Source organism: Lemur catta, chromosome 17 (genome assembly GCF_020740605.2).
Source record: "Lemur catta isolate mLemCat1 chromosome 17, mLemCat1.pri, whole genome shotgun sequence".
NCBI classification, from domain to species: Eukaryota; Metazoa; Chordata; class Mammalia; order Primates; family Lemuridae; genus Lemur; species Lemur catta.
The window spans coordinates 10,779,573-10,802,839 of record NC_059144.1 but is presented as its reverse complement, the minus strand read 5'-3'; the positions used below and the strand labels follow the sequence as shown (position 1 = coordinate 10,802,839).

General features: G+C 46.7%; 1 protein-coding gene across 2 annotated transcripts in view; it reads right to left on the bottom strand.

Annotated features, from left to right (window-relative positions):
• The window catches only part of SLC24A3 (solute carrier family 24 member 3), a 457,347-nt gene that overhangs the window by 120,120 nt on the left and 313,960 nt on the right, over positions 1-23,267 (bottom strand). For both annotated transcript variants that reach the window (XM_045528345.1, XM_045528346.1), the window contains exons 4-6: positions 6,373-6,447; positions 1,618-1,702; positions 1,145-1,248 (exon numbers count right to left, since the gene is read on the bottom strand). In XM_045528345.1, the coding sequence (XP_045384301.1) occupies positions 1,145-1,248; positions 1,618-1,702; positions 6,373-6,447 (264 nt within the window). The remainder of the gene's footprint in view (positions 1-1,144; positions 1,249-1,617; positions 1,703-6,372; positions 6,448-23,267) is intronic.

Genomic DNA, 23,267 nt, shown 5'->3' with positions numbered 1-23,267 from the left:
TGGGCCCTGGAGCCAATTCCTGAAGACATGAAAGTGTCCCTCTGCCGGTCACACCAGGTGACACAGACAAAGACGATGGAGAGCAGCAAGGGTGCACCAGGGTGGGGTGTACCCTGCATGGAGACCCTCGAGTCTGCATTAGTGATCGGGCGGCTCGGGTGCCCCCACAGGCTGCTGAAAGGCGAGGGCGCCTGGCAAAGCGTGTGGGAGAAGGTTGCCCAGGCCTTCCCTTCGCCTTTCAAACCAACCAGCCGCTTCTAGCGGGACACAGCACCCGTCCACATCCAGGCAGCTGCTCGGTGATTAGGACCATCAGGTTTCTCAGCATTGTAAGTGGAGCTGCCTCCGTGGGATTCCAGAAGTCACTTTCTCTAGAAGATACTCGGGGTTGTGGGTGTCTGGGCAGACAGCTCAGGATCGTGCTGTTTCTGCATAAAATTCCGATGTAGAAACTAGGATATCGGAGCTCGCAAAACAGCTGCGAGCCCTGCAAACCTTCAGGTACTACAGCGTACCACAGCCTCGGCCGCCCAACGCCAGCATTCCTAAAGGACACGGACCCCGTGACACTCCCTGGCAGTGGGATAGTCTCCACAGGTAAACTGCAGGCCTGCAAGGCCCTCGTGACCCCAAAGCAAGCTAAAGCATACACAGAAGTAAAATGCCCAACCATCATCCACAATAAAGGCTGTGTCCCAAACCACAGTGACCGCATGTTGTTTTTAGCAGAAAAAGTTGTCCCTTTTCCTATCTCTCTTTCTTTCTCATTTATTCTATTTCCACCGAGGCAAAATCATACCTAAAATTGTTTTAGGCCACTGTGGGTCAGATCCGTAATATATCAATTTGGGTGTGACAGCTTCAAATTTGCAATGTGCATCTTTCAAGCTGGTTAATTATTTATGTGGACCTGGGCAACCTATAGTTCATCAGCATGAAGACCAAAGAATGGTAGCTTGACCGTTTCCAGTTGCAGCTGGGCTGGCCTTCTGGGGCGTGAGGTCCCAAATCCCCACTGCCCAAGACCACAGGGCCCTGATGCAGGTTGTATCCCAGCAGCACACTCCCCTGCCTGGACTTCACACCCGCCCCTTCCCCAGACGTCACGTTCCACTGCCACAAAGAAGCCGTTGGTCTGCCTTACCTGCCCAGCAAAGAGCCCGCAGACACCAATGATGCACAAAATGTTGAATACGGCCGAGCCCACGATGGTCCCAACTCCCACGTCGCCCTTGGTGATGAAGACCCCTGAAACACAGACCCGAAGTCAGCCTGGCTGTTGTGGCCCAGCTGCATTCCAAGGTGGGCAGGGTGGGGGGACCTTTTATAAATGTTAGACTGTTCTCAGGATCTACAGGACACAGCTGAGGGCTGGAGGGAGCCTACTGATCCACAGAGGGGAGACTGTCCCACGGGAGCATCTGCACCGGTCTGGGACAAGTTCACACAGAGTGAAAGCATCACTTAAATGAAACAACAGCAGAGGGGGAAGCGGATGCTCTGCTTGTTGAGGTCTCTGGATTCCCATTTCCAGTAGTAGCAGACAGTCCCCCATCTGTCCCCGCCCTTTTCCTTCAGACAGCGAAGGGCTGAGATGTTCCCCAGGCTGTCACCTACCTATGACCGATGTGAACAGCTCTGGGGCCGAACTGCCCGCTGCCATGAACGTGGCCCCAGCCACATCTTCACTGAGGTGCAGGCGCTACGGAGGAGAAGACAGAGCACAGGTGAGTTGGGACTGCACCTGGGAACAGAGGTGACCATGACTCCCGGGTCCCAGGCCCTGAAAAGGGAAGGCTAGGGCTTCAGTGAGAAGAGGACTGATGGGGCCTGGGGCTCAGTCCCCCTCACCCTCCTCTTCCTCCTCCTCCTCCTCCTCCTGCTCTTCCCAGAGCTTGGCCACTCCTGCAGGACCCCTGCTGGGCCAAAGTTCTTCTCACTGTCCTCCTCATGGGGTAGGGTTAGGGAGGGAACCGCATGTCTTCATAAGCTAAAGGCTCTTGGGAAGACCTAGGAGTCCCAAAGCCAAATGCACTTGGGGGCCATGCAGATGGCAGGGAGGATTGGAGTGACCATGTGAGGCCACAGTGGGCTTCACCTCCTTCTGCAGGTGGCTCTGCTCCCTCAGTGCTGCCAGCTGCTCTGATTTTAAGAGATGCCAATGATCCATATTTTTATGCAAAAACACCCTGCTTTTTGCAATGCTATGCTGATCTTGGGCTAAACAAGGCTCATGATGACCAGTTTGTGAGCCGTCTTTCTAAGAGGCTGTGGAGGCATTTGGGGGTGTGGGTGCGGGGGTCCCCCTCCTGAAGCCCACAGCCCGGCCTTGGGGCCATCTGGAAACCCTGGGGTGGGAGAGTTGAAGTGGGGACTTGAGACTGAGCAGAAAGCGATGAGCCATCAGCCTTGCCAAGGTGGGTCACACGATGACCTCCCCAGGTCACCTTGTTTGTTAAACCAGAAGGTGATTTGCAAGAGGACAAGACCAATAGACGTCAGAGGCTGGTTAGCCGGTTTAGCTTTTCTGCATTCAGTTGTGACCCAGAAAGCACGCAGCTGGCTGTCAGGAAATAGCCAGTTCCCTCCTAGCATTCCAGGTAAGAGACACCAGGCTTGGGTGACGTCGTCCCCTTCTCAGTGGCACCAGCGGCTGCATTTCCTCGCTCAGCCATCCAGGGGCAGCCTGGTCCCGGTGTGGGCCACTGGCTCCGCTGACCGGCCAGCAGTGGGCTGCAGCCGGAGCCCCAGTTGAGGATTTTGACCTGGGACCCTGTGTCCCCTCACTGTTGACTGGACAGCTAAGCTTCCCACAGGGTGCCAGGGAGCCCTACCATGGTGGGGCTGATCCCTCAAGGTTGGAAGGTGAGGCCGAGGGGTATCTGGGTGCTCCAGCCCCAGGGGAGGGGGTCTATGAGGAAGGCAGCCTGAGGCAGAGCTCATGATGCCACCTGTGGTTTGCAAGACTCACAGGGGAGTACAAGCCACGTGGGGCTGTGGCTGTCTCCAGCTGGACTCCCTGATGGGGAGTTGTAGTGTCCAAACCCTGGGCTCCCGCCCCTTCCTCCTTAGGCTCCACCCAGTCACTTGCTTTCTTTCTCCATATTTCCTTACATCCCTCTTTCATCCCTAATTCACTGCAGCCCTGGCAACATCTCCCAGGACTCTTAGAATCACCAGCGAGGTAGACTTCCTGCCTTTAGACTCCGTCTGTCTGCCATGACTGAGCCGTCTGAAGCCTCCCCAGCTCCCTCGTGACACAGTGATTCCTGACGCCTTAGCCTGGCATTCAAGGCTCCCCACGTGCCCCCAGGGTCCCCCCTCTTGGTTCTACGGCTCAGACTTTCTCTGACCAAATACCCTTCCTTGAAATGCTCTGCCACTGGCTCCTTCCCTCCCAGGGCTGCTGCAGTCCTGCCCCCTGCACCAGCCCTTTCCTGACCTGCTGATCAATCTCTCCTTCCTCCCTTCTCTCTGTGCTTTCTGATTCCCGGCCGCTTCCACCAGCCCACGGTGCGTATTGTTCTGGAGGTGCCGTGTGGCCCATCAGCCCTCAGCTGGCAAGGGCCATGCTGTGTGTGCCCAAGTGTCCTCCCCAGATGCTGGCACCAAGCTTGGCCCGGGCAGAGCCCAGCTTGTTGCTACAGTAAGTGGGGTGGGCTGTGTCCCACACACGTCATCCTGTCCCCTGGCCCCAGCCGCATCTGTCTGACCTGGCTCACAGGATTTCTCAAAACTCTGACACCTTCTCTGCGTGTCCTGTGATGAAATGTCCTGGCTGTCCAAACCCTAGGGACTGTCCTCTCACACAAGGAGAAACCGAGGTCCAGGCAGGAGAAGAGGGTGACCTGGAGCAGGCGCTTTTGACCCTGGCCTTGGGCTCTCTGGGTCATTTATCCTCTTCTCTCTCCCATTTTCTTTTCTTTGCTGTTCCCTACCCCCTAATTGTTTTTCTCTGCTTTCAACTTTAAAGTATTTGAGACTGAGGAGAGTCCGGCCCCCGCCAACCCCTGAGCTATGGTTTGTTGAATGGTGTAGATTTCTCTCCCAACTCATCTTTCACAAAAGCTGAAAGCAACATCCTTCTGAGATTCTCTGCCCCTCTTCCTGCTTTAGTCTACGAGCAACCGTTAAATACACAATATCAAATCACTAGAAGGTGATTAGGGAAACCAAAGGCAGGAAGAGTCCTGGGCAGAGAGGCCCTCCAGGCCACCGCGGGCTGAGCGGCACCACGATCCTCTAATCTTGTAAGAAAGTGACTCCAGGGAGAATTGATCCCGTGTCTCTTAGAAGACGTAAACATGTTGGATCTCTAAATACATGTAAACTCTGGCCTTGGCCCACCCACCAATCAATCACAGACATAAGGTTTCCTTGGCGATTAAGGTTGTTTAAGGGCTTTGGAGCCACGCTATCTTTCCAGGAGACAGGCACGGGGCACCCTCTCCTGTTATATAGATCCTAAGACCAGACTCCAGGTGGAGCAGGGAGAGCTCGGGATAAGGTGGTCCCTCTTCTCTGCCCACCCCTCCCTTACGGCCGTGGGTCCTGGAGGGGTGGTCAGTTTTAACAAAACCATGGCCTGCTCCAAGCTTGTCTCTGCATAGCAGCGCAGCGACAAGCGTGAAGGCCTGAAGCTCAGGCCCACTTGGGTTTAAATCATGACTCCCCCCCAGCTCCCTGTGTGACCTGAGGCAAGTTGCTCAACTTCTCTGAGCCCTGGTTTCCTTGTTTGTAAAGAGGGGATAGTAGTAGTCACTTGGCAGAATGAGATGATTAAAGGGATGAATGGACCTACTCTAACCACACTCCTTTAGCAACTAAACCAGTTTCTGGCACATGAGGGACCCAGTAAAAATAACATTCCCCCCATTGACCCACCATTAAACATTTTCTTCCCTTTTAAACTTTTTGTTAACAAACTCAATGCCAGCCCTCTTTTTCTGCCGTTTTCTGGCTTTCTGACTGCTGCTTCCTACAAAGGCGTGTATACTCTCAGGTTCTACGGGTTTCTTCAAAAAAGTAGAACACGTGATGACAATTGTTTTTACATTTCTAGAACATAATCATTTTTCTATTCACAACAAATAAAGTTGTGTGGGAAAGAGAGAGTCATTTTGCTTTGCATGAAGAATAAACCGCCAAATGTGGTATTTGAGATCGCAAATGATCCCAATGCCAGGTGCTGAACACTTCCTCCTCTTTGACACGAGGTGACCTGCTCCCAGGGTGCACCCCTTTGACAAGGGGCTTCCACACCTGCCCACTGTGCATCTCAGGTGCCACCTCACTTTCCTTATCCTATGCCACTACACAAAGGAACCCACTCCTGCGGCCCCTCCAGGGTTATTGAGGAATGATTCTTATTCATTTATTTCCGAGTACCAAACACTGACAAACTTCCAGGGTGTAGAAGAAACTGCTTAAGTTTGTGGTTCTCAAAGTCTGCAGTTTCCAGACCAAACGGCAGCCTCAGCATCACCTGGGAGCCTATTAGAAATGCAAGTTCTTGCCCCCCCAATACCCCGACTGCCCCCAAGACCTGCCGGAGCAGATGCTGGGGGAGGGAGAAGGAAAGGGGAGGCCGCAGGGTGTGGGAGCTACCGGCAGAAAGAAACTCGGGCTCCGGATGGGAGATGTGTCTGGGAGAGGCCTCTTCTGAAAACTAAGATTCTAAATTAAAAAGATAAATAAATAAAACGGAAAGCTTTCAGATAAAGGAAACTGCATTTCAAAACAGACAAAGAGATGAAAGAGGTAAGAGAATGAAAGAGTTGTAGATCTGCTGAATTTCTTTTTTGATGAAAGGGATTTAACTTGCTGTTCGGCCTGGCGCCCATTCGCTGTGATGATTTCTGACACAGACGCTTTGCTGATCTCTGTGGCCAGTCCTTTCATCTCGTGCCTTTTGGGCCTCCGCTTGCCGCATTTCTGCACGTCACAGAGAGGAAGCCTGGCGCAGGTGCGTGGCTGGGGATCCTCGTGCCGCGAGGATCCCATAACTCACCAAATACGGAGGCAGAAGCAAACGGAAGAGAGAGGGGGGAAGGAAGAGCAGGATTCAAAAGAGGCAAAGGAAACAAGGAAGAGGAACCCAAATTGCACCTTCAGTTACGGCCCAGTGGAGCGGGAGAAGCTGGTCGTGTGGGTTCAAGTCCGACTAGTGATCCGTGTCATGAAATGCTAAGCAGACTGACGGAACTTCCGTGCTAATACTGTCCGCGGCTCTCGGGCGTGCTGATGCCTTGGGTCCCCACCCTGCCTGGCCTGCAGGGACTCCCCAGACCTCAGGGAGAGGGCTGGAACAGTCCAGAGTGCAGGTTCTGTCCCGGGCCCGGGTCACACCCACCGAGAACACGAGGCACATACCTCACAGATCTTTTCCAAGGAGGGGACGAAGAAGTCATCACACACAATGGCCAGCGCGTAGAACATGTACATGGCCTGGAAGACAGAAGAGGAGAAAGAAAGAGTTAAAGGAGGGTGAGGATCTGGCCACTTTCTGCTTCAATAATGTCCTCTGTCATCATGAATCCCACGTCTTACTCAGAGTAAGCACACAGTCTTTGCAGTGCCTGAAAGACCCCATGTGACCTGGTCCCAGCTTCCTGTCTGACCTCATCCCCTGCCACTCTCCTTTTGTCCACATCCCTTTTCCCCAAACATGCCATGGATGTCTGCCTCAGGGCCTTCGCAATTGCTGTTCCCCCTGCCCAGAACACTCTTCCCCCAGATATCCCAATGGCTCACTCCATTAATCATGTGGCACCAGGGCCCACCCTGACTCTAGACATCGGAACATACAGTGAGCACTGCTTAGGCCAGTTTGGTTCGGAGTTCCCCGTTACTTGCCGCCCAAAGCATCTAGTGGGTGTGGATGCAGTTCCAGCACCCTCAGCAGTGACATCTCTCTCGTTTACTGACCTCCTAGCATCTCTTCCTTTTGAGGATTGCTCCACAGGGTGGGGAGTCACACACCTCCTTGTCCTTGTGACCTAGGTGCAGGCACATGACCCAGGCTGGCCACCAGAACACCCATTCCCTGTCACACAGTGGGGAGTGGGCAAAAGGTCTGGAAGGGGCCAAGGGGGATTAATAGAGAAGCTGGGGGAGAGAGCCCCTCTCCTTATGAGATATAAACATGCCCGATGTCTGGAGCTGCTAGAGGCAGCTGTCATACAGAAAGAGCTTGCCCGAAGATGCTGCTCACATAGTAAGAAGTCAAACCAAGAGATGGGACAGGTACACCCACACACATGTGCATGCACACAACACACAGGTGCCCAGTGACACCAGGCCACCCCTGGCCCCAGCCCAGTCTGAAACCAAAGTGGACTTTCCAACTGCACGAGCCAATAATGCACGTTTTACACTAAAGCTGTTTTGAGCTGAGTTTCTGTCACTCACACCTGTCCTTCATGAAGCCTTCTGTAGCACCCAAGCAAGAAATGATCTCTCTCGCCTTGACTCTTGACAGTGGCACTAATGCAGTCCCTGTGCCCCTGCTTTGTATGAGCTTGTTTTCTTTTCATGGGTATGTGTTTGGTCTCTCCTATAAGATTGTAAGATACAAAAGTGCACCTTAACACTCGATTCTGTGGAAACATCAGACAAATGCACAAAATATGCACCAGTAGTGTTCACTCCAAAACTACCGAATATAAGTTACCCAAACCTAGCAAAATATACCACAGGGCCCGAGTTATATAAACTACGATTCATAATTCAGTGAAATGCTGTTAAAAGGGATTACATAAATCCATATTCAATGGCAAGGAAAGGCACTCACAATAGATTGCTAAATGAAAAATGTTGTAAAACAGAACGTCCAATCTTGTTTTTGTTAAAGCATTTACATATGTGTGTGTATATGCACACACATATATTTGCACATAATAGGGCCACCAATCAAAATAATGACTACATTTCTCCCTTAGTTGGTGTGACTCTATCTGTATTTTATAATCCCTATCCATATTTTCTATTTTTTTCCACCCCAAATTCGTATTTCGTGTGGGAATTTTGTAGGAGGTAGGAGATTTTAGAGGTAAGAACTCTGTTTTATACTTCTCTAATCTCTGAGGAGCTTGAGATGTCTGGCATGGAGAGAAATCTCAAAAATAACTTTTTATTGATTGATCTATTCATCATCTGCACAAAATTACTTGCCTATGGGTTTTTTTGAAACTGTCAATTAAAAATAATTAATGCTGCATTTTATAGCCTGTGGATAAGTCAGAAAATACATTTCCAAATTGTATTGGACTCAAACCCTCTTTTGCCATCTGACTTGGCTGATCCCATGATACGCGGGGTCTAACATTACCTTTGAAAGGACACTCAAACGCAGTAATTGAAATACAGAATTTCACATTTGTGGATTAATCAAGATCTAAATAAGCTGTCCATAGCCGACATATCCAACTCACCCAGACCGCCAACGCCACTTAGAAGTCCATAAAGCGTCTCACCAAGAATACATTCCAATATTAAGTATTGATCCAGTTTTGAGGCAAGAAGCTCCATCTCACACGCTGTGATATCAACGCACGGATTGGGATGAGAAATGAACAGGTCTGCCAAGCTCTCAGTGCTTTTGAGGGCGATGGCTACCGAAAGCCATGTCAGTTCTCATGAGCTTGCAACACGAGGGGCGACGCCCACTGTTAACCAGATACCCATGACAAAGCACCGCTGGGCACCTGGAGAAGCCTGCAAGGCGATGAGGCTCCTCGCTGGCCACGGGGCACCTCCTGGCATCTGAGGGTAGGCGTGACACTTGGGTTACAAAAAACTCCGCTCTAATTCTCTTCTAAGTTACCCACTGAAAAACAGGTTCCCACTGCACAAGCAAGCAGAACAAAGGAACAACACACAGGTACAAAGCCAAACTTTAAGATGATACAGAAAAACCTACCGGACGTGTCATATTGCTGGTACTATCAATACAACTGGCACAGATAGTTTAAAGAGTAAGGCATTTTTCAGATGAATTTGACCATTCCTATATTTCCAAAGGATATAATAATATCATTGATGATAATGATGATAATAATAATGATACTTGCCACTGTTTGTTGAGCCTGAAATTCCAGGCACACTCCAGCTACTTTACCAGGATGATCTCTCTGAATTCCTCCAGCTCCTGTGTTAGGCGGGAAGTTACTGGCCCCATTTCCCAGATGACTCAGCGTAGTAACTTGCCAAGGACACGTGGCTAGCAGATGGCAGGGTACTCCCCAAGCCTCCCACGGAGCCCAGCTGTCTCCCCTTACAGAGGTCACTTCTGGTTTGCCACCTCATCGCCACCTCTTCTGATTTTCAGCTCACCTACTAATGAGCTGTCTTCTCCAACCACAGAGAGGGAAGGACATTTTTAGAATCCCAGCCATTCACTTTTGGGGGCTGCCTGTTAGAACCGTTGATGTTCTTTATTAATATTATTACTTTGACAAGGTGCACTACGAAACATGAGACAGATCTGAGCTCTCAAAAATTCACGAGCTGGCCCAATACCCTGGGGCGGCCCAAATGTGCTGTAACACACCCTGGAATCCAAGCCCGAGGCCTGGCTACAGAACTAGCACAAGTAAATGTAGGCCACATTCTGGAAACATACATGAAGGCTGTCTAGAGAAGGAAGGGGCGTCTTTTAGAGCTTCAACCCAAGTCTCACGGCCACAGGGGCTTCTCTTCCCTGAGAACTTATCAAAGCCTTCAGTGCGGGCATCGGTACTTCGGCAGTGATCGTTGCAGCCTGGAGCACGAGCCGTGCTTTGGGTTCGTGGATCTGGCTCCCTTCTCTTGAGGGCGGCAGCTGTGTCCTTTGCACATTCATATCCATCCCACCCAAGAGTGGCCTCCATCTATACAAAGTGAATGAATTCCCAGGAGGGTGGTGGTCATGGAGTAGCTGGCGTCACCTTTGGAATCTAGCAAGGGAAATGCCCAAGTAGCACTGACTGGGCACAAGCAGCTGCTGAAACACAGGTGGCCTGCAGCCTTCGAGGAAGCCCAGGATAGAGTGAAGGATCTCGCATCAGGTCCTAGGCTTGACACTCCCAAGCTGTGTGACTTTGAGTGACTCTTCTTACCTCACTTAGCCTTCAACCTGAGACTGACCACAGCTTGCTCTCTGGTTAGCTCACAGGTTATCATAAGACGTAAGTGGGATGAAGTGGGTAAAGGGACTTGGGCACAGCAAAGCACCTCATGCACAGTTGTTGCAGCAATAGCGATAATGCCATGGGGACATACCCAAGCTAGCCCATGGGAGGAAAGAGACAGGTGGAGAAGAGCTCAGTCATCTTGGTTGTCCTGGCCACGGTGTCAGAGGTCAGCCGGCAAGCAGCTAACCCCCAGACGCGGGTGGGCTCGCCCAGCTGAGACTGGCCAAGCCCAGCCCAAGTTCACCAGTTCAGCTGAACCCCAAAGACCCTGGAGCCAAGCAATTGTTTATTGTCAAACATCACTGGGGTTGTGGGGCCCTTTGTCACACAGCATTATTGTGGCAGGACATTGATTGTGTCCTTTGATGCACAGGTAGCAGATATGGCCACGATAATAAAAAGAGCCACAGTGGAAACAACAACAATGAGTAACTTCCAAGAAAGCAGACTTGAAAAATTCCTAAGAGACAAGATGACAAAGTAGACCTTTCAGGGGTAGCCAGGACCACCTTCTCTCCTTTCAGCTGAAATAATATTTATATGTTTAAAGTACACACTATTCAGAGGTCACTCAAAAAATGATTCTATTCTGAGGCAGGCGTGCCTTAGGATTTGAAGCTATTTATTTATTAATTCAACAATAATGTGTGTAGCGCCAGCTTGAAGCCAGATGCACTGCTCGCTGGGAAAGGTCTAGGACACAATAGGTTGCTGTCCTTGGACAAAGAAGAATGACCTGAGGTCCAGTCAGGAGTACCCAAGAGCAGTGGCTCATGTTAACTCAGTGTGAAGATCCTAGAATATAGTTCTGTAATGTGGCAGACACTGTTGGTGGCATATCCATTAGCCCTTAACCCTTTTATCTTGCAAACACAACTCTAATATTGTTCTGAGTGAAATATACTCAACTTTTCTAGTTTCTCTGGAACTAGTCATGGCCATGTGACATAGTTTTGGCCAATGAGAATAAAGCACAGATTCAACTAAAGTTCACCCTTTCTTCTCACCTGCAACTTGGATGTGATGTCTGGAATGGCAGCAGCCATTGTATGACTATGCGACGACACACATGAGAATACACGCCAACGTGGTAAGGGTGGCAGAGCCCTGAGCACACCATTCACCATCTGAACTAATGCCTGAAACCATCTCCTCTGTCCTTATTAGGTGAGGAAAGGAAATCCCTATTTATTTCAGTAACCATTAGTCATGGCTTTTGTACTTACAGCCATATGCCTCTCTAACTGATATGGGGGACAGAAGATATTCTATTGGGCAGTAGTGAAAGAGGCTAGCAAAGGTTAGAGGAAGTGGCTATTAACTCAGGATTTTGAAAGATAAATACTGTCTCATCAGGCAATTTTGACAGTTGGTTGGGATTAATAAAACCAAAGAATTTTGGCTACAATGGTTAAACTGAAAAATACCTAAGACAACAGGAAGTCATCATGGCCTGTGACTTAATGGAGGCGAACAGGCTCTAGCTGAAATGTTGATATACATAAGGGATTCTGCATTGTGAGGGCAAACGCATCTGAACAGCATGACGTTAACCCCGCTGTTTTATGTGAAATCTACAGTCAGTGGTTTTCACAGATGATTTCTTTTTACTACATCGTCTGCCCTCCTGTCTCTGTCTTTAATTTCAATGAAGGTGGTGCCGGAGAAGCAATTTCTAGGGAATATCTATAGAACTCTGGCCTTGGTGGAAATTGTTCTAAATCTCAAATCTCCCAGGGAACATGGTTTGAATAATAATAATAATAAATCTTCCTTTTCCTTCTCTGTCTTATTCATAGTTTTAAGTGATCATGTATGATTAAGCTTGGAATGGAAAAGTTATTTCTTTTGAAATCATTTTCCCCCATTATAGCGTCTGAATTGAACGGCCCCATGAGGACATGATGAAACTGACCACATGTCCGCTCTCCGGAGTTCTGCTACCACTGTAGACATCATTGTTCTGGACACATTCATGGATTCTAGTCACTAGGGAGCAATGCTTAGCCTCACAGTCCAGACTAGAAATCTGAACAAGAGGATCTGGGGGGGGGGCTGTTGCAGATAAGAAGAATGTAGCAGAAGAATATGAGTTCCCCCCACCACCATATTCCTCATGCCTTATTAGTTTAGTGAGCTCCACTGACTTTTAAGTGTCAGAGCCTGCCTCAATTTGTTTGGAGACTTGATTTGACCATATACTGCAATCAAGAAATGCTGGGACATTAACACCTCATGGGAGCCCTCAACCAATGACTGATGAGAGTTGTTGTGTCAGTACCCCTGCTCCCTTGCCCCCTGGGCACACACCCTCCGTGAAGCATCATTCCAGGGGAAGATGCTTTCTTGGTTTGAGTCCATTAATTCTTTCCCAAGGAAGAATCCTGCTTGTAGAATCAGGAATGTTAATTCCCCCTACAACTGTATGGGTTTCCTTCCTTTTCAAGGTATTACCAAGCAGAAGTCTTCACTTGCTTTGCATAAAAACAGGCATAGAAGATTGGGGTTCTTTATCCTGTTTTGTGGTTGAAGGAGAGAAGGGCAGTCAAAGGGTGGAGGCAGTTGGGGCATCCTTGGTGTTGACGGAAGCTGCTGCCTAGGCCATGGCCTCCATGGGCACAGGAGCCAGCAGGGTGTGGGAATGGAAATGTGGATGAAGTCGGGTCTGTAGCTCACTGGACAGTGGAGGCCCCTCCGAGGTGGCTGCCTGTGCTCTGACCTAGCTGATTGTTGTAAGAGAGTATGTGCTCAATGTGGCCAAAGTTTCTAACTTTCCAAGAGAAGCTGCAAATGTCACCTTTTAGATAAAATCCATGGATTTTAGGTAATGGAAACTAACGCAGCCACTCTGCCCTCACCTCCTACTCTCTCCCTTGCTGCTTCCACACCAGGCACACTGGCCTCCTGGCTGTCGCTTGAATGAGCCTGGGACAGTTTCGTTCACTTCTGGATCCCCAGGCCTAGAACAGTGTGTGGCACTGTTTCTGGAATTTGAATGAATGAATGAATGAAAAAGCTCCTTCAGCCCTGGACTCAGGGCTTGATATGGCTTAGCTCATTTCACCTTCCCAATAACCCACATACAGTGTTCGGGCTTATAAAATCTCTATTTTACAGACGAGTAAACTGAGATTTAGAGAGAATAAGAAAGACATCCTATTTGCAGAGTTAATATTCACCCAAATCTAGCCCTGCATGACTCCAAAGTCCCTGGTCTTAATCCCACCTCCTCCACTCCCCTGGACTCCAGACATTGAAGACACAGAATTCCCCACCTGTGCATCGCCATTTCATTCATTCATTTAAAGGTGACATTTACTGGGAAAGGGCAACTGGCCCTCAGGTGGTATGAACCAATCCAAGGGGAAGGGCTCTTGTAATGCCAGGTGAAACCCCAGCCTCAGCCCAATCCTGCACAGAACTCTGCAGTGTGGATGGCACCACAGAATTTGTCTCACCTTGAGGCAAAGGAACCAGGCTTTCGTACTACTGTACCAATCAGTCATTGACCACTGACCACCACAGAGAACGCAAATTTCCAGGTGCTTCCCACAGGCAGTACATTCCTGGTGAAGTAGCTCTAGTGGCCTAATATAGTTCTTTGAAGGTCACAGGGGTGACCCATTAACAACAAAGCACATAAAGCTGTTGGACAGGCAGCTGGAGCAGTAAAGAGAATTCATGTGGCTCGGATGGAGCACCAACATCCTGCTCAATATGTGAGCAGAGCATTTGATATTAAAGCTACACAGAGAGACACTCACTGGTTCCACGTGAGCATGGAGGAGGGACACCTAACCTAGGTTTAGAGAGTGTGGGGAACGGTATGGTAAGATTATCTGGAGGAGTTGATAACTTTAATTGCATCTAAGGTGATGAACAGATAGCAGCCAAGCAAAGAAGGTGGGAAAGGACTGGCAAGCGAACAGCATGAATAAAAGCATGGTGTCATAAATTAACACGGTTTGTGCTGAAAACTATAAATCATTCACTGCTGCCAGAGTGTAGATCGTGAGTGAGGAAATACAGACAGATGAGGCTGGAGGGAAAGGCAAAGCTCAGTTTGGGGAGAGTCCTGTATACCATGCTGAGATATTTTATGCATAACTGCAGACTTTCTGTCTTGTACAGGAATTGCTGCTGACTCCACTAGATGAAACTTATGATGGTGATGATAATGAATTTGGTTTTGATGCTGGTGGTGATGACGGTGATTGTGATGTGATAATTATGGGGACAATATAATGACGGTGATGATGACAAACATAATAATGGTGATGCTGATGGTGATGGCAGCGATGATGGTTGTGGTGATGATGATGGTGATAATTTGATAATGTGATGGTTATAATAATGATGATGATGATGGCAGTTGTGATGTGAAGATGATGGGGACAATGATGATGGTGATGGAGATGACGATGAGGATGGTAATGGTGATGACGACAAAGATAATCATGGTGATGCTGATGGCGATGACAGTGATGACAGTTGTGGTGATGATGATGGTAATTTGATAATGTGATAGTATGATGATGATGACGATGGCAATTGTGATGTGATGATGATGGGGACAGTGATGATAATGATGGTGATGATGATGGAGATGATGAGAAGAATGGTAATGGTGATGATGGTGATGATGATGACAAAGATAATAATGGTGATGATGGTGATGATGGTTGTGGTGATGATGATGGTGATAATTTGATAATGTGACGGTTATAATAATGGTGATGATGGCAATTGTGCTGTGATGATCATGGGGACAGTGATGATGATGATGGTGATGGTGATGGAGATGATGAGGAGGATGGTAATGCTGATGATGGTGAGGATGACAAAGATAACAATGGCGATGATGGTGACAGCTAATATTTATTGACTATCAACCATGAGCCTAGAACTGCTTTCAATCTTAACCCTCTTAACTACACCATGAGGTAGGTACTGTTGTTATCATCACTTTTCAAACAAGAAAACTGAGTAAGGGAGACTATAAGCTCAAAGTCACAGTGCCAGTAAATGGCAGGGACTGAACTTCAACCCTTTTTGTATGACCCCAATCCAAGCCAAAGCCCGTGGCTCTAACCCTGTTTGCTTTCCGCAGCAAAAGAGGCGGCGTGCCCTGCAGGCTCAGAATGCTCACCGGCTTGTGGATTTCTCAGGATCTCCATTGATTCCTTAGATGCTTTCTTCCCTTTCTTCCTTTCTCCCTTCCCAGTAACACTTCCTCCCACTCCCCTCTAAGCCGTAGTGCCACACTCTGTGGAAGTTCTGGAAATCCCAGGTACAGACTTGCTGACAACAGGCCTTGTTCACCCACACTGGGATCATCCTCTTCAGGTTTGTTTGAGAAATGAGGACAGTGACTTCTACCTAGGTTTGTATTTCAAATATTAGAGAATGTAACTTTTCTGGAGGCCTTTGAAAACTCAAATTCATGGAACTATCCACAAGACGGTAAAACTCTTCACTTCAGGATTGTAAGAAACCTGCTTCTTGCTTAAAAGGTTTTATTAGTAACCTGAGCCTTTCTGAGGAGCACCACAGCACGGTGGGGATCTTCATGCCAGAGCTGGAGCTAAGCTCACTGAGACACTGAGCCTTTGAAAGAATACCAGGCTGGTTAAAGCTATCGAGATATCTGCATTCTTGCTTTTCTGTCATTTTCTTATTATTCTCTCTGCAAACATAAGCCTGGGGGCGGGTGGGCACTGCAGATGCCAGATAACATCACACAGTGGAACTGCTAGCCAGTCAAGGACAAGCAACCAGGACTTCCAAAAACAGAATATACCCGAGACACGGGCACCCCGGGCAGGCTCCTAATCTGACGCCTCTTCAAACCCATGTTCTTTAAATATTTATTCCACGTTTATTCAGTGGAGGAGGGAGGAGAAAATCCATCTTCTATTAATAAAAAAAGTGTATAGGAATAAGGCCTCTTACTAATTCATTTCCCCTAGCACAAACAGAGTCAATAGTCTGAAAATTATTCTGCAAAATTTTCTCCCATTTTTCTGCAATTGTTATTGTCTTTCAAGTCTTGTGCTTTTCTCAAGTAGGCAACTTCTTGTGGGTGAATTCAAAGTTTTAATACTTAATATTTAGATGGTGAAACTCAGTTTATTTAACATTGGTAAATACTATACACCGTTCAATTTTAAAATTTCAGCTAGCTGGGACAATGTGAGCCCTTACAAGATTTATGTAATATGGATATTTAGGCTGGCAGTAGCAAAAAGAAAGATGATCCTCTTTATTTCGACTTCAGGCAGAGGGGATGGATTTATTTGCTTTCAGTTGTGTACAGAATTCTGTCATGGGGGAGCCGAGTTCAGCGGCACTGTCTTTCCCGTTTGTGACTATGATGTTTGAGTGCCCTGGTAGAGTAGCACCCCGAGTGGCCACCCCACCGTCCAGCTTTGCACACCCACTTGAAAGCCTGGGCAACATTCCCAGGTTGGGACATGCACTTCCCTTGTCCTATGCCAGAACTGACCTAGTGTCACCGGTTGAACTCCTGGAGCTGAAGGTGACTTTGTTAGTGGTGATGGGATACACTGGGTCCAACCAGGGTCTCTGGCCCGATCTTTCCTGTGATAGTTGTAAATACCAAGCTGGATGGCTGTGGGCAGGGGTCCAGTCTGAGGCTGTGTGTGTAAATGAACAGAGCTCCAACAGACTTGTGTGGGGTTGAAACTCCGACCTTTGGTTTTATTGCTCAAGATCTAGCACAGCTAACGAAGCCAGACGGAAGCTTCCTATTATAGTACTTCCAACTTCACACTTCAATGCCAATCCATTAAAATAATTACCGGATGATTACTATGGACTTTTAACTGGGAGGTTCAGAACCTCTCTTGTCAGATAATTAGCTTAGTTGGGCACATGGGTTCCCTCCTCTCTGGCTGATGTAGGCGGGCTTGAAATTCAGGGTGTTCCGGGGAAACCTTGGTACCAGGACATCAGTACAAATGACGCTCTTGATAGGTCCTTCTTGCAATTTGTTCACCTGGGGCCCCCTTAGCGGGCAATCCGGGCTCAAGAGGAAGATTCTATCAAGACTGGGGTGGGGGGACAAGGGCAATATACGTAACCTAAACTTTTGTACTCCCACAATATGCTGAAATAAGAATAATAAAAAAAAAAGACTGTTCTACTAAAAACTCTGTTGTTGAAAGAACATGTGAGATGTTCTCATTGGTAGTGAGAAGGACTGACTCTTGCTGCAGTTTGTAGATGCTGACACCAATGTTAGGCTGCAAGGCAGAGAGGTAAAATTTAACCATGTCACCTCCCCCAGGGCCCAGAAAAAGCAGGAGGCAGAGTTGCAAAGAAGAATCCAGGAGATAATCTGAAGGCATGCTGAGGTAGAGCACGCTGAAGCACAGGCAAATAAATTCCCCCGAGGCTATGAAGGTTATAGAGGGGCTGGAGGACAGTGGTATATTTTAGTTTTTTTAGTTCTCTTCCGCCCCTTACAAAACAGCAATGGAAGAAATTTGCTGGCTGGTTACTCTTGCTCTTCCCCACTGTAAACAAGTTGGCAGTGATGATACCATAGTTAAGAAGCGGGAATCAGAGAGCCTGGGTCTGTATCTCAGCTGCGTGACCTGAGGTGAATATTTTAAACTCACTAAGGCTTCAGTTTTCTTTGTCTGTAAAGTGGGAGAATTAAAAGTACCCACCTCATAAGGTTGTTTTGAAACTAGATAATGCATGCAAAATTCTTAGTACCATAGCTGGAATGTTGCAAGCATTCAGTGAGCACTATTAAATAGACAATATTGTTGCTGGGGGTCATTATTATTTTAATCAATTTGTTCAAAGAGTAGGACCAAAGGAGTGGAGTGGAAATGGGCTTAGAGAACCATGCACATGCTCTTCTTTACAAAGTCACAAGAAAAGAGAAGGCTTATTCCTGTCTTCAGCTGCAGCTGTGGGGCCATTTCCATAGAAGCAGACACACAGGAATGGTTCTCTGAAGAGCTTGGTTTCCTTTCCTCCCCTTGTCTCCTAAGAGCTGTTGCCCATCCAGAGAAACACAACCCAGATTTCACATTCTGACAAGCACATGACTTAGGATTTCCCAGTGGTCAACGGGGATGGCCAACTCAATGGTAAAATCCAACCTGCCCCTGGATCCGATGTTAATTACAACTGAAAAGCAGATGGTATCTAGATCTAGGCCCATCTGTTCCACATCTGTGGGACATTTCTCCAGCGGAGGAGACAGAGCCATAGCCAATTTCTTTTTGCCCCAAGAAGAACTGGACTTTTGCATTTAAGAAAATATCTTATTTGTCATGATAAGATTTTCTCTGATCTACATAACCACAGAAACATTAGGTCAGACATCCGAGCAGGGAAAGGTCAGTGGAAATACCTCCGGAATGTAGGCTGCTACTCGAGCTCAAGATGCTACCACAAGGGAGACAGTCTGGAGATTAGAAAATATTTGAATATGACTTGTCTACTGGTTTGTAAGACAACCGCCTGCCCCCACTCCCAGCCCAGCACTTACATATAATTCCAACTATTAAGTGGCCTGCATTCTATTAATCGCACTCACATTTACACATATTTTTAAGAACTGGCAAAGAAGCAAATACCCTTTCTATGAAGAAAATAAAATCTACTAATTGAACAGAAGAATGAAAGTCACGACTCCTGTAGGGAACACCAGTGTCACTAGGTTCTGGGCAGGTGGGGACTTTGAGATCACATCAGCCAATAAAGAAAGCATTACTTACTGGCACCGAAGGTGCCTCTTCCCTGTTATATTTTATCAGCAACGTTGCACCAGACAAGGAATTGTGCCTTTGACCATGGGTCTAATGGGAGGTGTTGTTGACTAGTGGTGATCCAGGGTTTAAAGGGCATGTGGTGCGTGGAGCAGATGTAACCTTTGGGCCACTCTGACAATGGACAACTCAAGACGTGCGGGCAGCCTCCTACCCAGACAGCTTTCACGTCAACTGTGGTTCCCTGATTTTCTGCCTCAGGCCTCCACCAGTGCTACAGAACTTTTCTCAGCCCGTGTGCAGAGCAGCCTGAAAGTGCCCAGGTAACAACTCAAGTTATCAACAGCAGAGAGAAGACACAGGAGTAGGAGTCAGCAAACCAATAACCCAACTTCTCAGCCCTTATTGGGACAGTTCTGGGTGATGGTCTACACTGTCCCTCTGAGATTCCTCAGTGGGGTGGAGTCCCAGCTGTCCACAGTGCTACCAGCTCTTTAATCCCCCCTTGGTTGGCTTCTTTCCTTTCCCTGTCTCATTTCTCTCACTCCCTCACTTCCGATTCCTGGGAATTGCCTCAGATATGTGCCTGGTGGGGTGATGGAGGAGGCTTGTGTCTCATGAACTGCCATGAGAGCCAATTATTAAAACCTCAGGACTTTTGAAAGTCAGTTGATGTAACTCTGGTAGTTTAAACATTGGTCATGTTGTATTTACACCATGGAAATTTGCAAATGCTACATATCAGGGCATGTATTTATTTCAGGAGGGCCCCTTGTTAAATATTTACAAGCACACTATTGTCTTTACCCAAGTCCTTATCTGGAGTTTGTCTTGGGCAGCACCACAACTGAGATTGTGAGTAGCAAGTGCTCCATGGAAGCCAACAATGAACATTTATGATTATATAAAAGTCAAAATTTTTCATGATTATTATAAGCATTTGTTTGTTAGCCAAAGAATGAATGATTCTCAGTGCACTTAACTGGAAGAGAATTTCTTACTAGATTTAGAGTTAAGGGAGTAGGTAGAGAAATTAAAAGGCAAATATGCTAGGAGCCATCACCACTTGAAAGTCATTCTAGATGAAAGTACAGGAGAAAATCTCTATGACCTTGGGCTATACAATGATTTATTAGATATAACACACAAAAGGAAAATCTGGGAAAGAAAAAATGTTGACAAAATGAGCCACATCAAACAAAACACAATAAAAAAAAAACTTTGCTTTTCAAAAGATGCTGCTAAGAAAATGAAAAGGCAAGCCATAGACTGAGAGAAAATAGATGCAAAATATGCATCTTCCCAAGTGCTTGTATTCAACACATACAGAACTCTTACAACTTAAAAACAAGATGGATAACCCAATTAAAAAAGGGACAAAATATTTGAGCAGAAACTTCATCTAAAAAGACGAATGAACAAGTAGCTCATGAAAATATGTTCACTATCATTAGCTATTAGGAAAATGCAAATAAAAACCACAATTAGATACCTCCACACACTTCTTAACTAAAGTGAAGAAAACTGACAATATCAAGTGTTTGTGAGAAAGGAGCAACTGGAACTCTCATATAATGCTGGTGGGAATATAAAACAGTATAGCTACATTAAAAAACAGTTTGGTGTTTTCTTATAAAATTCAACCTATACTTACATACTGCTCCCAGGTATTTACCCAAGAGAAATGGAAAAATCTATAGACACTAACTATTGTATTAATACATGAATGTTCATGGCAGCTTTATTCATAATAACTCCCAAACTGGAAACAACCCAGATGTCTACCAACTGCTGAATGCATAAACAAATTTTAGTACACCTGTACAGAATTCTATTTGGCAATAAAAAAAGAGTAAACTCCCTTTTAACACATAACACACACACAACTATATGGATGGATCACAAAAGCATTATACTATGTTGGGCAGCTTAACACTATCAGGAATAAGACATATCAAACCACGTACTCCCGATATGCTGAAAATCGCACTCCACACTGTGGTCTTCCTGCTGGAAATGTGTAACCTCAATCAAATCATGAGATAATAGGACACAAACCTGAACTGGCCTGGAGTCTTCAAAATTGGGAAGGTCATGAAAAACAAGGAAAGACCGAGGATCTGTCATGGATTGGAGGCTACTAAGCAGACACAACAACTCAATGCAATGTAGGATCCTGGGTTGGACCAGAAAAAGAGCCTAGTGGAAAAATTGGTGAAATTTGAATAAGGCCCACAGACTAGTTAATAGTACCAATGTACAATGTGATTTTGGTGATTGTACATTGAATGTGTAAGATGTTAACATTAGAGGAAGCTGGGTGAAGGGTAGATAGGGACCCTCTGTACTGTTTTGCAGCTTTTCTGTAAATCTAAAATGATTTCAAAAGAAAAAGTTTCTAAAAATGGTGAATTTTTGTATGAAATCTTACCTTCATAAAGCTGATTTAAAAATATTAGTAAACCTGTGTTTCTCAAACTGTGACCCTGAGAGCCTGATGTTTCTTCAAGGGGCTGAAATGAAGACATGGGAAGAATGGGAAGCCCCATTTTCCACCCCCATCCTCTGCCTTAGGTCCCGCTGCAGCCTGTACTGTTCCCTTTTCCTCTCTTACACACAAACACACATACGTGCCCACACACACAGACATGTTTATTCTGTTATGACTCTATTAAAAAGGGGGGGATATTACTGCTAAGACCTGTTTTAAATTTTCAGTAGGATTATATTTCAAAACATTCCATTTAGGTCTAACTTTCAGAAACTTGTCTTTGAGAAAAAGGGAAGTAGGCAGGTGGATTTGGAGACAGCTGCTGAGTTGGAGGTGGTGATCGTCAATAGACAGACATGGGAGTGAGCTGGCAAATGTTTAGTGATGACACTGGGGACAGTCCCTGATTTGCTGATTTTCACGGCGTAAATACTACCACCGTGGCTGATCTTAGGCTACCGCTGTGACGTCAAAGTCGGGAAGAGTTGTGCAGCACTGCCTGTTGGGAGCCAGTACCAGCCATTGCCTGCACACTGCTGGACAGACACCAGGAGTTTCCATGGCCAGGGCAAGACTCAGGATACTGATAATTGGGAGAGAGAAACTCACAAGTGTTTGGAGGCTGAAAAATCCTCTTTATCTAGCTGATAAAAGCCATAGAAGAATCAAGATGTTGCCATGATAGAAGAACAAAGATGACCAGGGCAGAAAACAACAACAGTTTGCCCTCAGGAGTGTGTGAGCTGCAGACTTCTAAACCATCCACCTGAGCCTCACGTGGAAGGACCTCCGAAAGGCTGGGCCTGTAGACAAGCCCAGAGGGCCTGGGGCATCTTATTGGCAGCACATGGCATAGTCCCAAGGGGCAGCTAGACCATGGAGAAGACCCTACATCTTAAGCCACCAGGAATGAAGTGAAGACTTAAAAAAAAAAAAAAAATGGAGTTTGAGAAGTGTGGAGCATATCCCAGGCCCATTAGCCATCTGCAGACCTAATGACTGCCTGCTGTTGCTTTCTAGTTAGACTTCTTTTTCTATAACGTTGGGTTTTGAGGTCACTAAGGATGTAGCATAGTCCTCTCTGTGCATTAAGAGAGAGAACACCACCACTTGGAGGAAGAATCACTGAAACGAATCACTTGAGAATCTTGGGCAAAGGTGTCCCAAACTTGTTGTAGAAGTGAGTTAAATCTGAATTGTTTGAGCTGCTGAGCTGAAATTGCCTTTTGTTTTCTTTCTTTTTTTTTTTAACACATTGGCCACTACAGTGACACTTTTACACTCCAGCTAAAAACAATGCCTCCTTCTCAATTGGATATAATTATTGCTGGAAGGAAACCCACACTTACTAAATGACTTAACCTAATGGTGAAATTAATCAGCTGACTCTAAGTTCCCTACCAATTTTGATGATAGGGGCGGAAGAGAGGACAATTTGATTAAGACAAACTAATTATTAACACCATGACCAATTTTCCCACTAGAATACTATGCTAGCAAGAAAGGAATTTAATTTTTGGATTTGCCTTATGCCTAAGGATATAAGAAACAGGCAACTTTTGATGCCCATGGTGCTATGGTCTGAATGTGTGTGTACCCCCAAATCCATTTGTTGAAGCCTAATCGCCAATGTGAAGGTACTAGGAGGTAGGGACCTTTGGGAGGTGATTAGGTCACGAGGGCAGAGCCCTCAAGAATGGGATTAGCACCCTGATCAAAGAGGCCCCAGAGAAACACCTTGCTCCTTCCACCCTGTGAGGACACAGTGAGAAGGAGCCATCCATAAACCGAAAGCCCTCACCAGACACCAAATCTTTCAGCGCCTTGATCCTGGAATTTCTAGCCTTCACGACA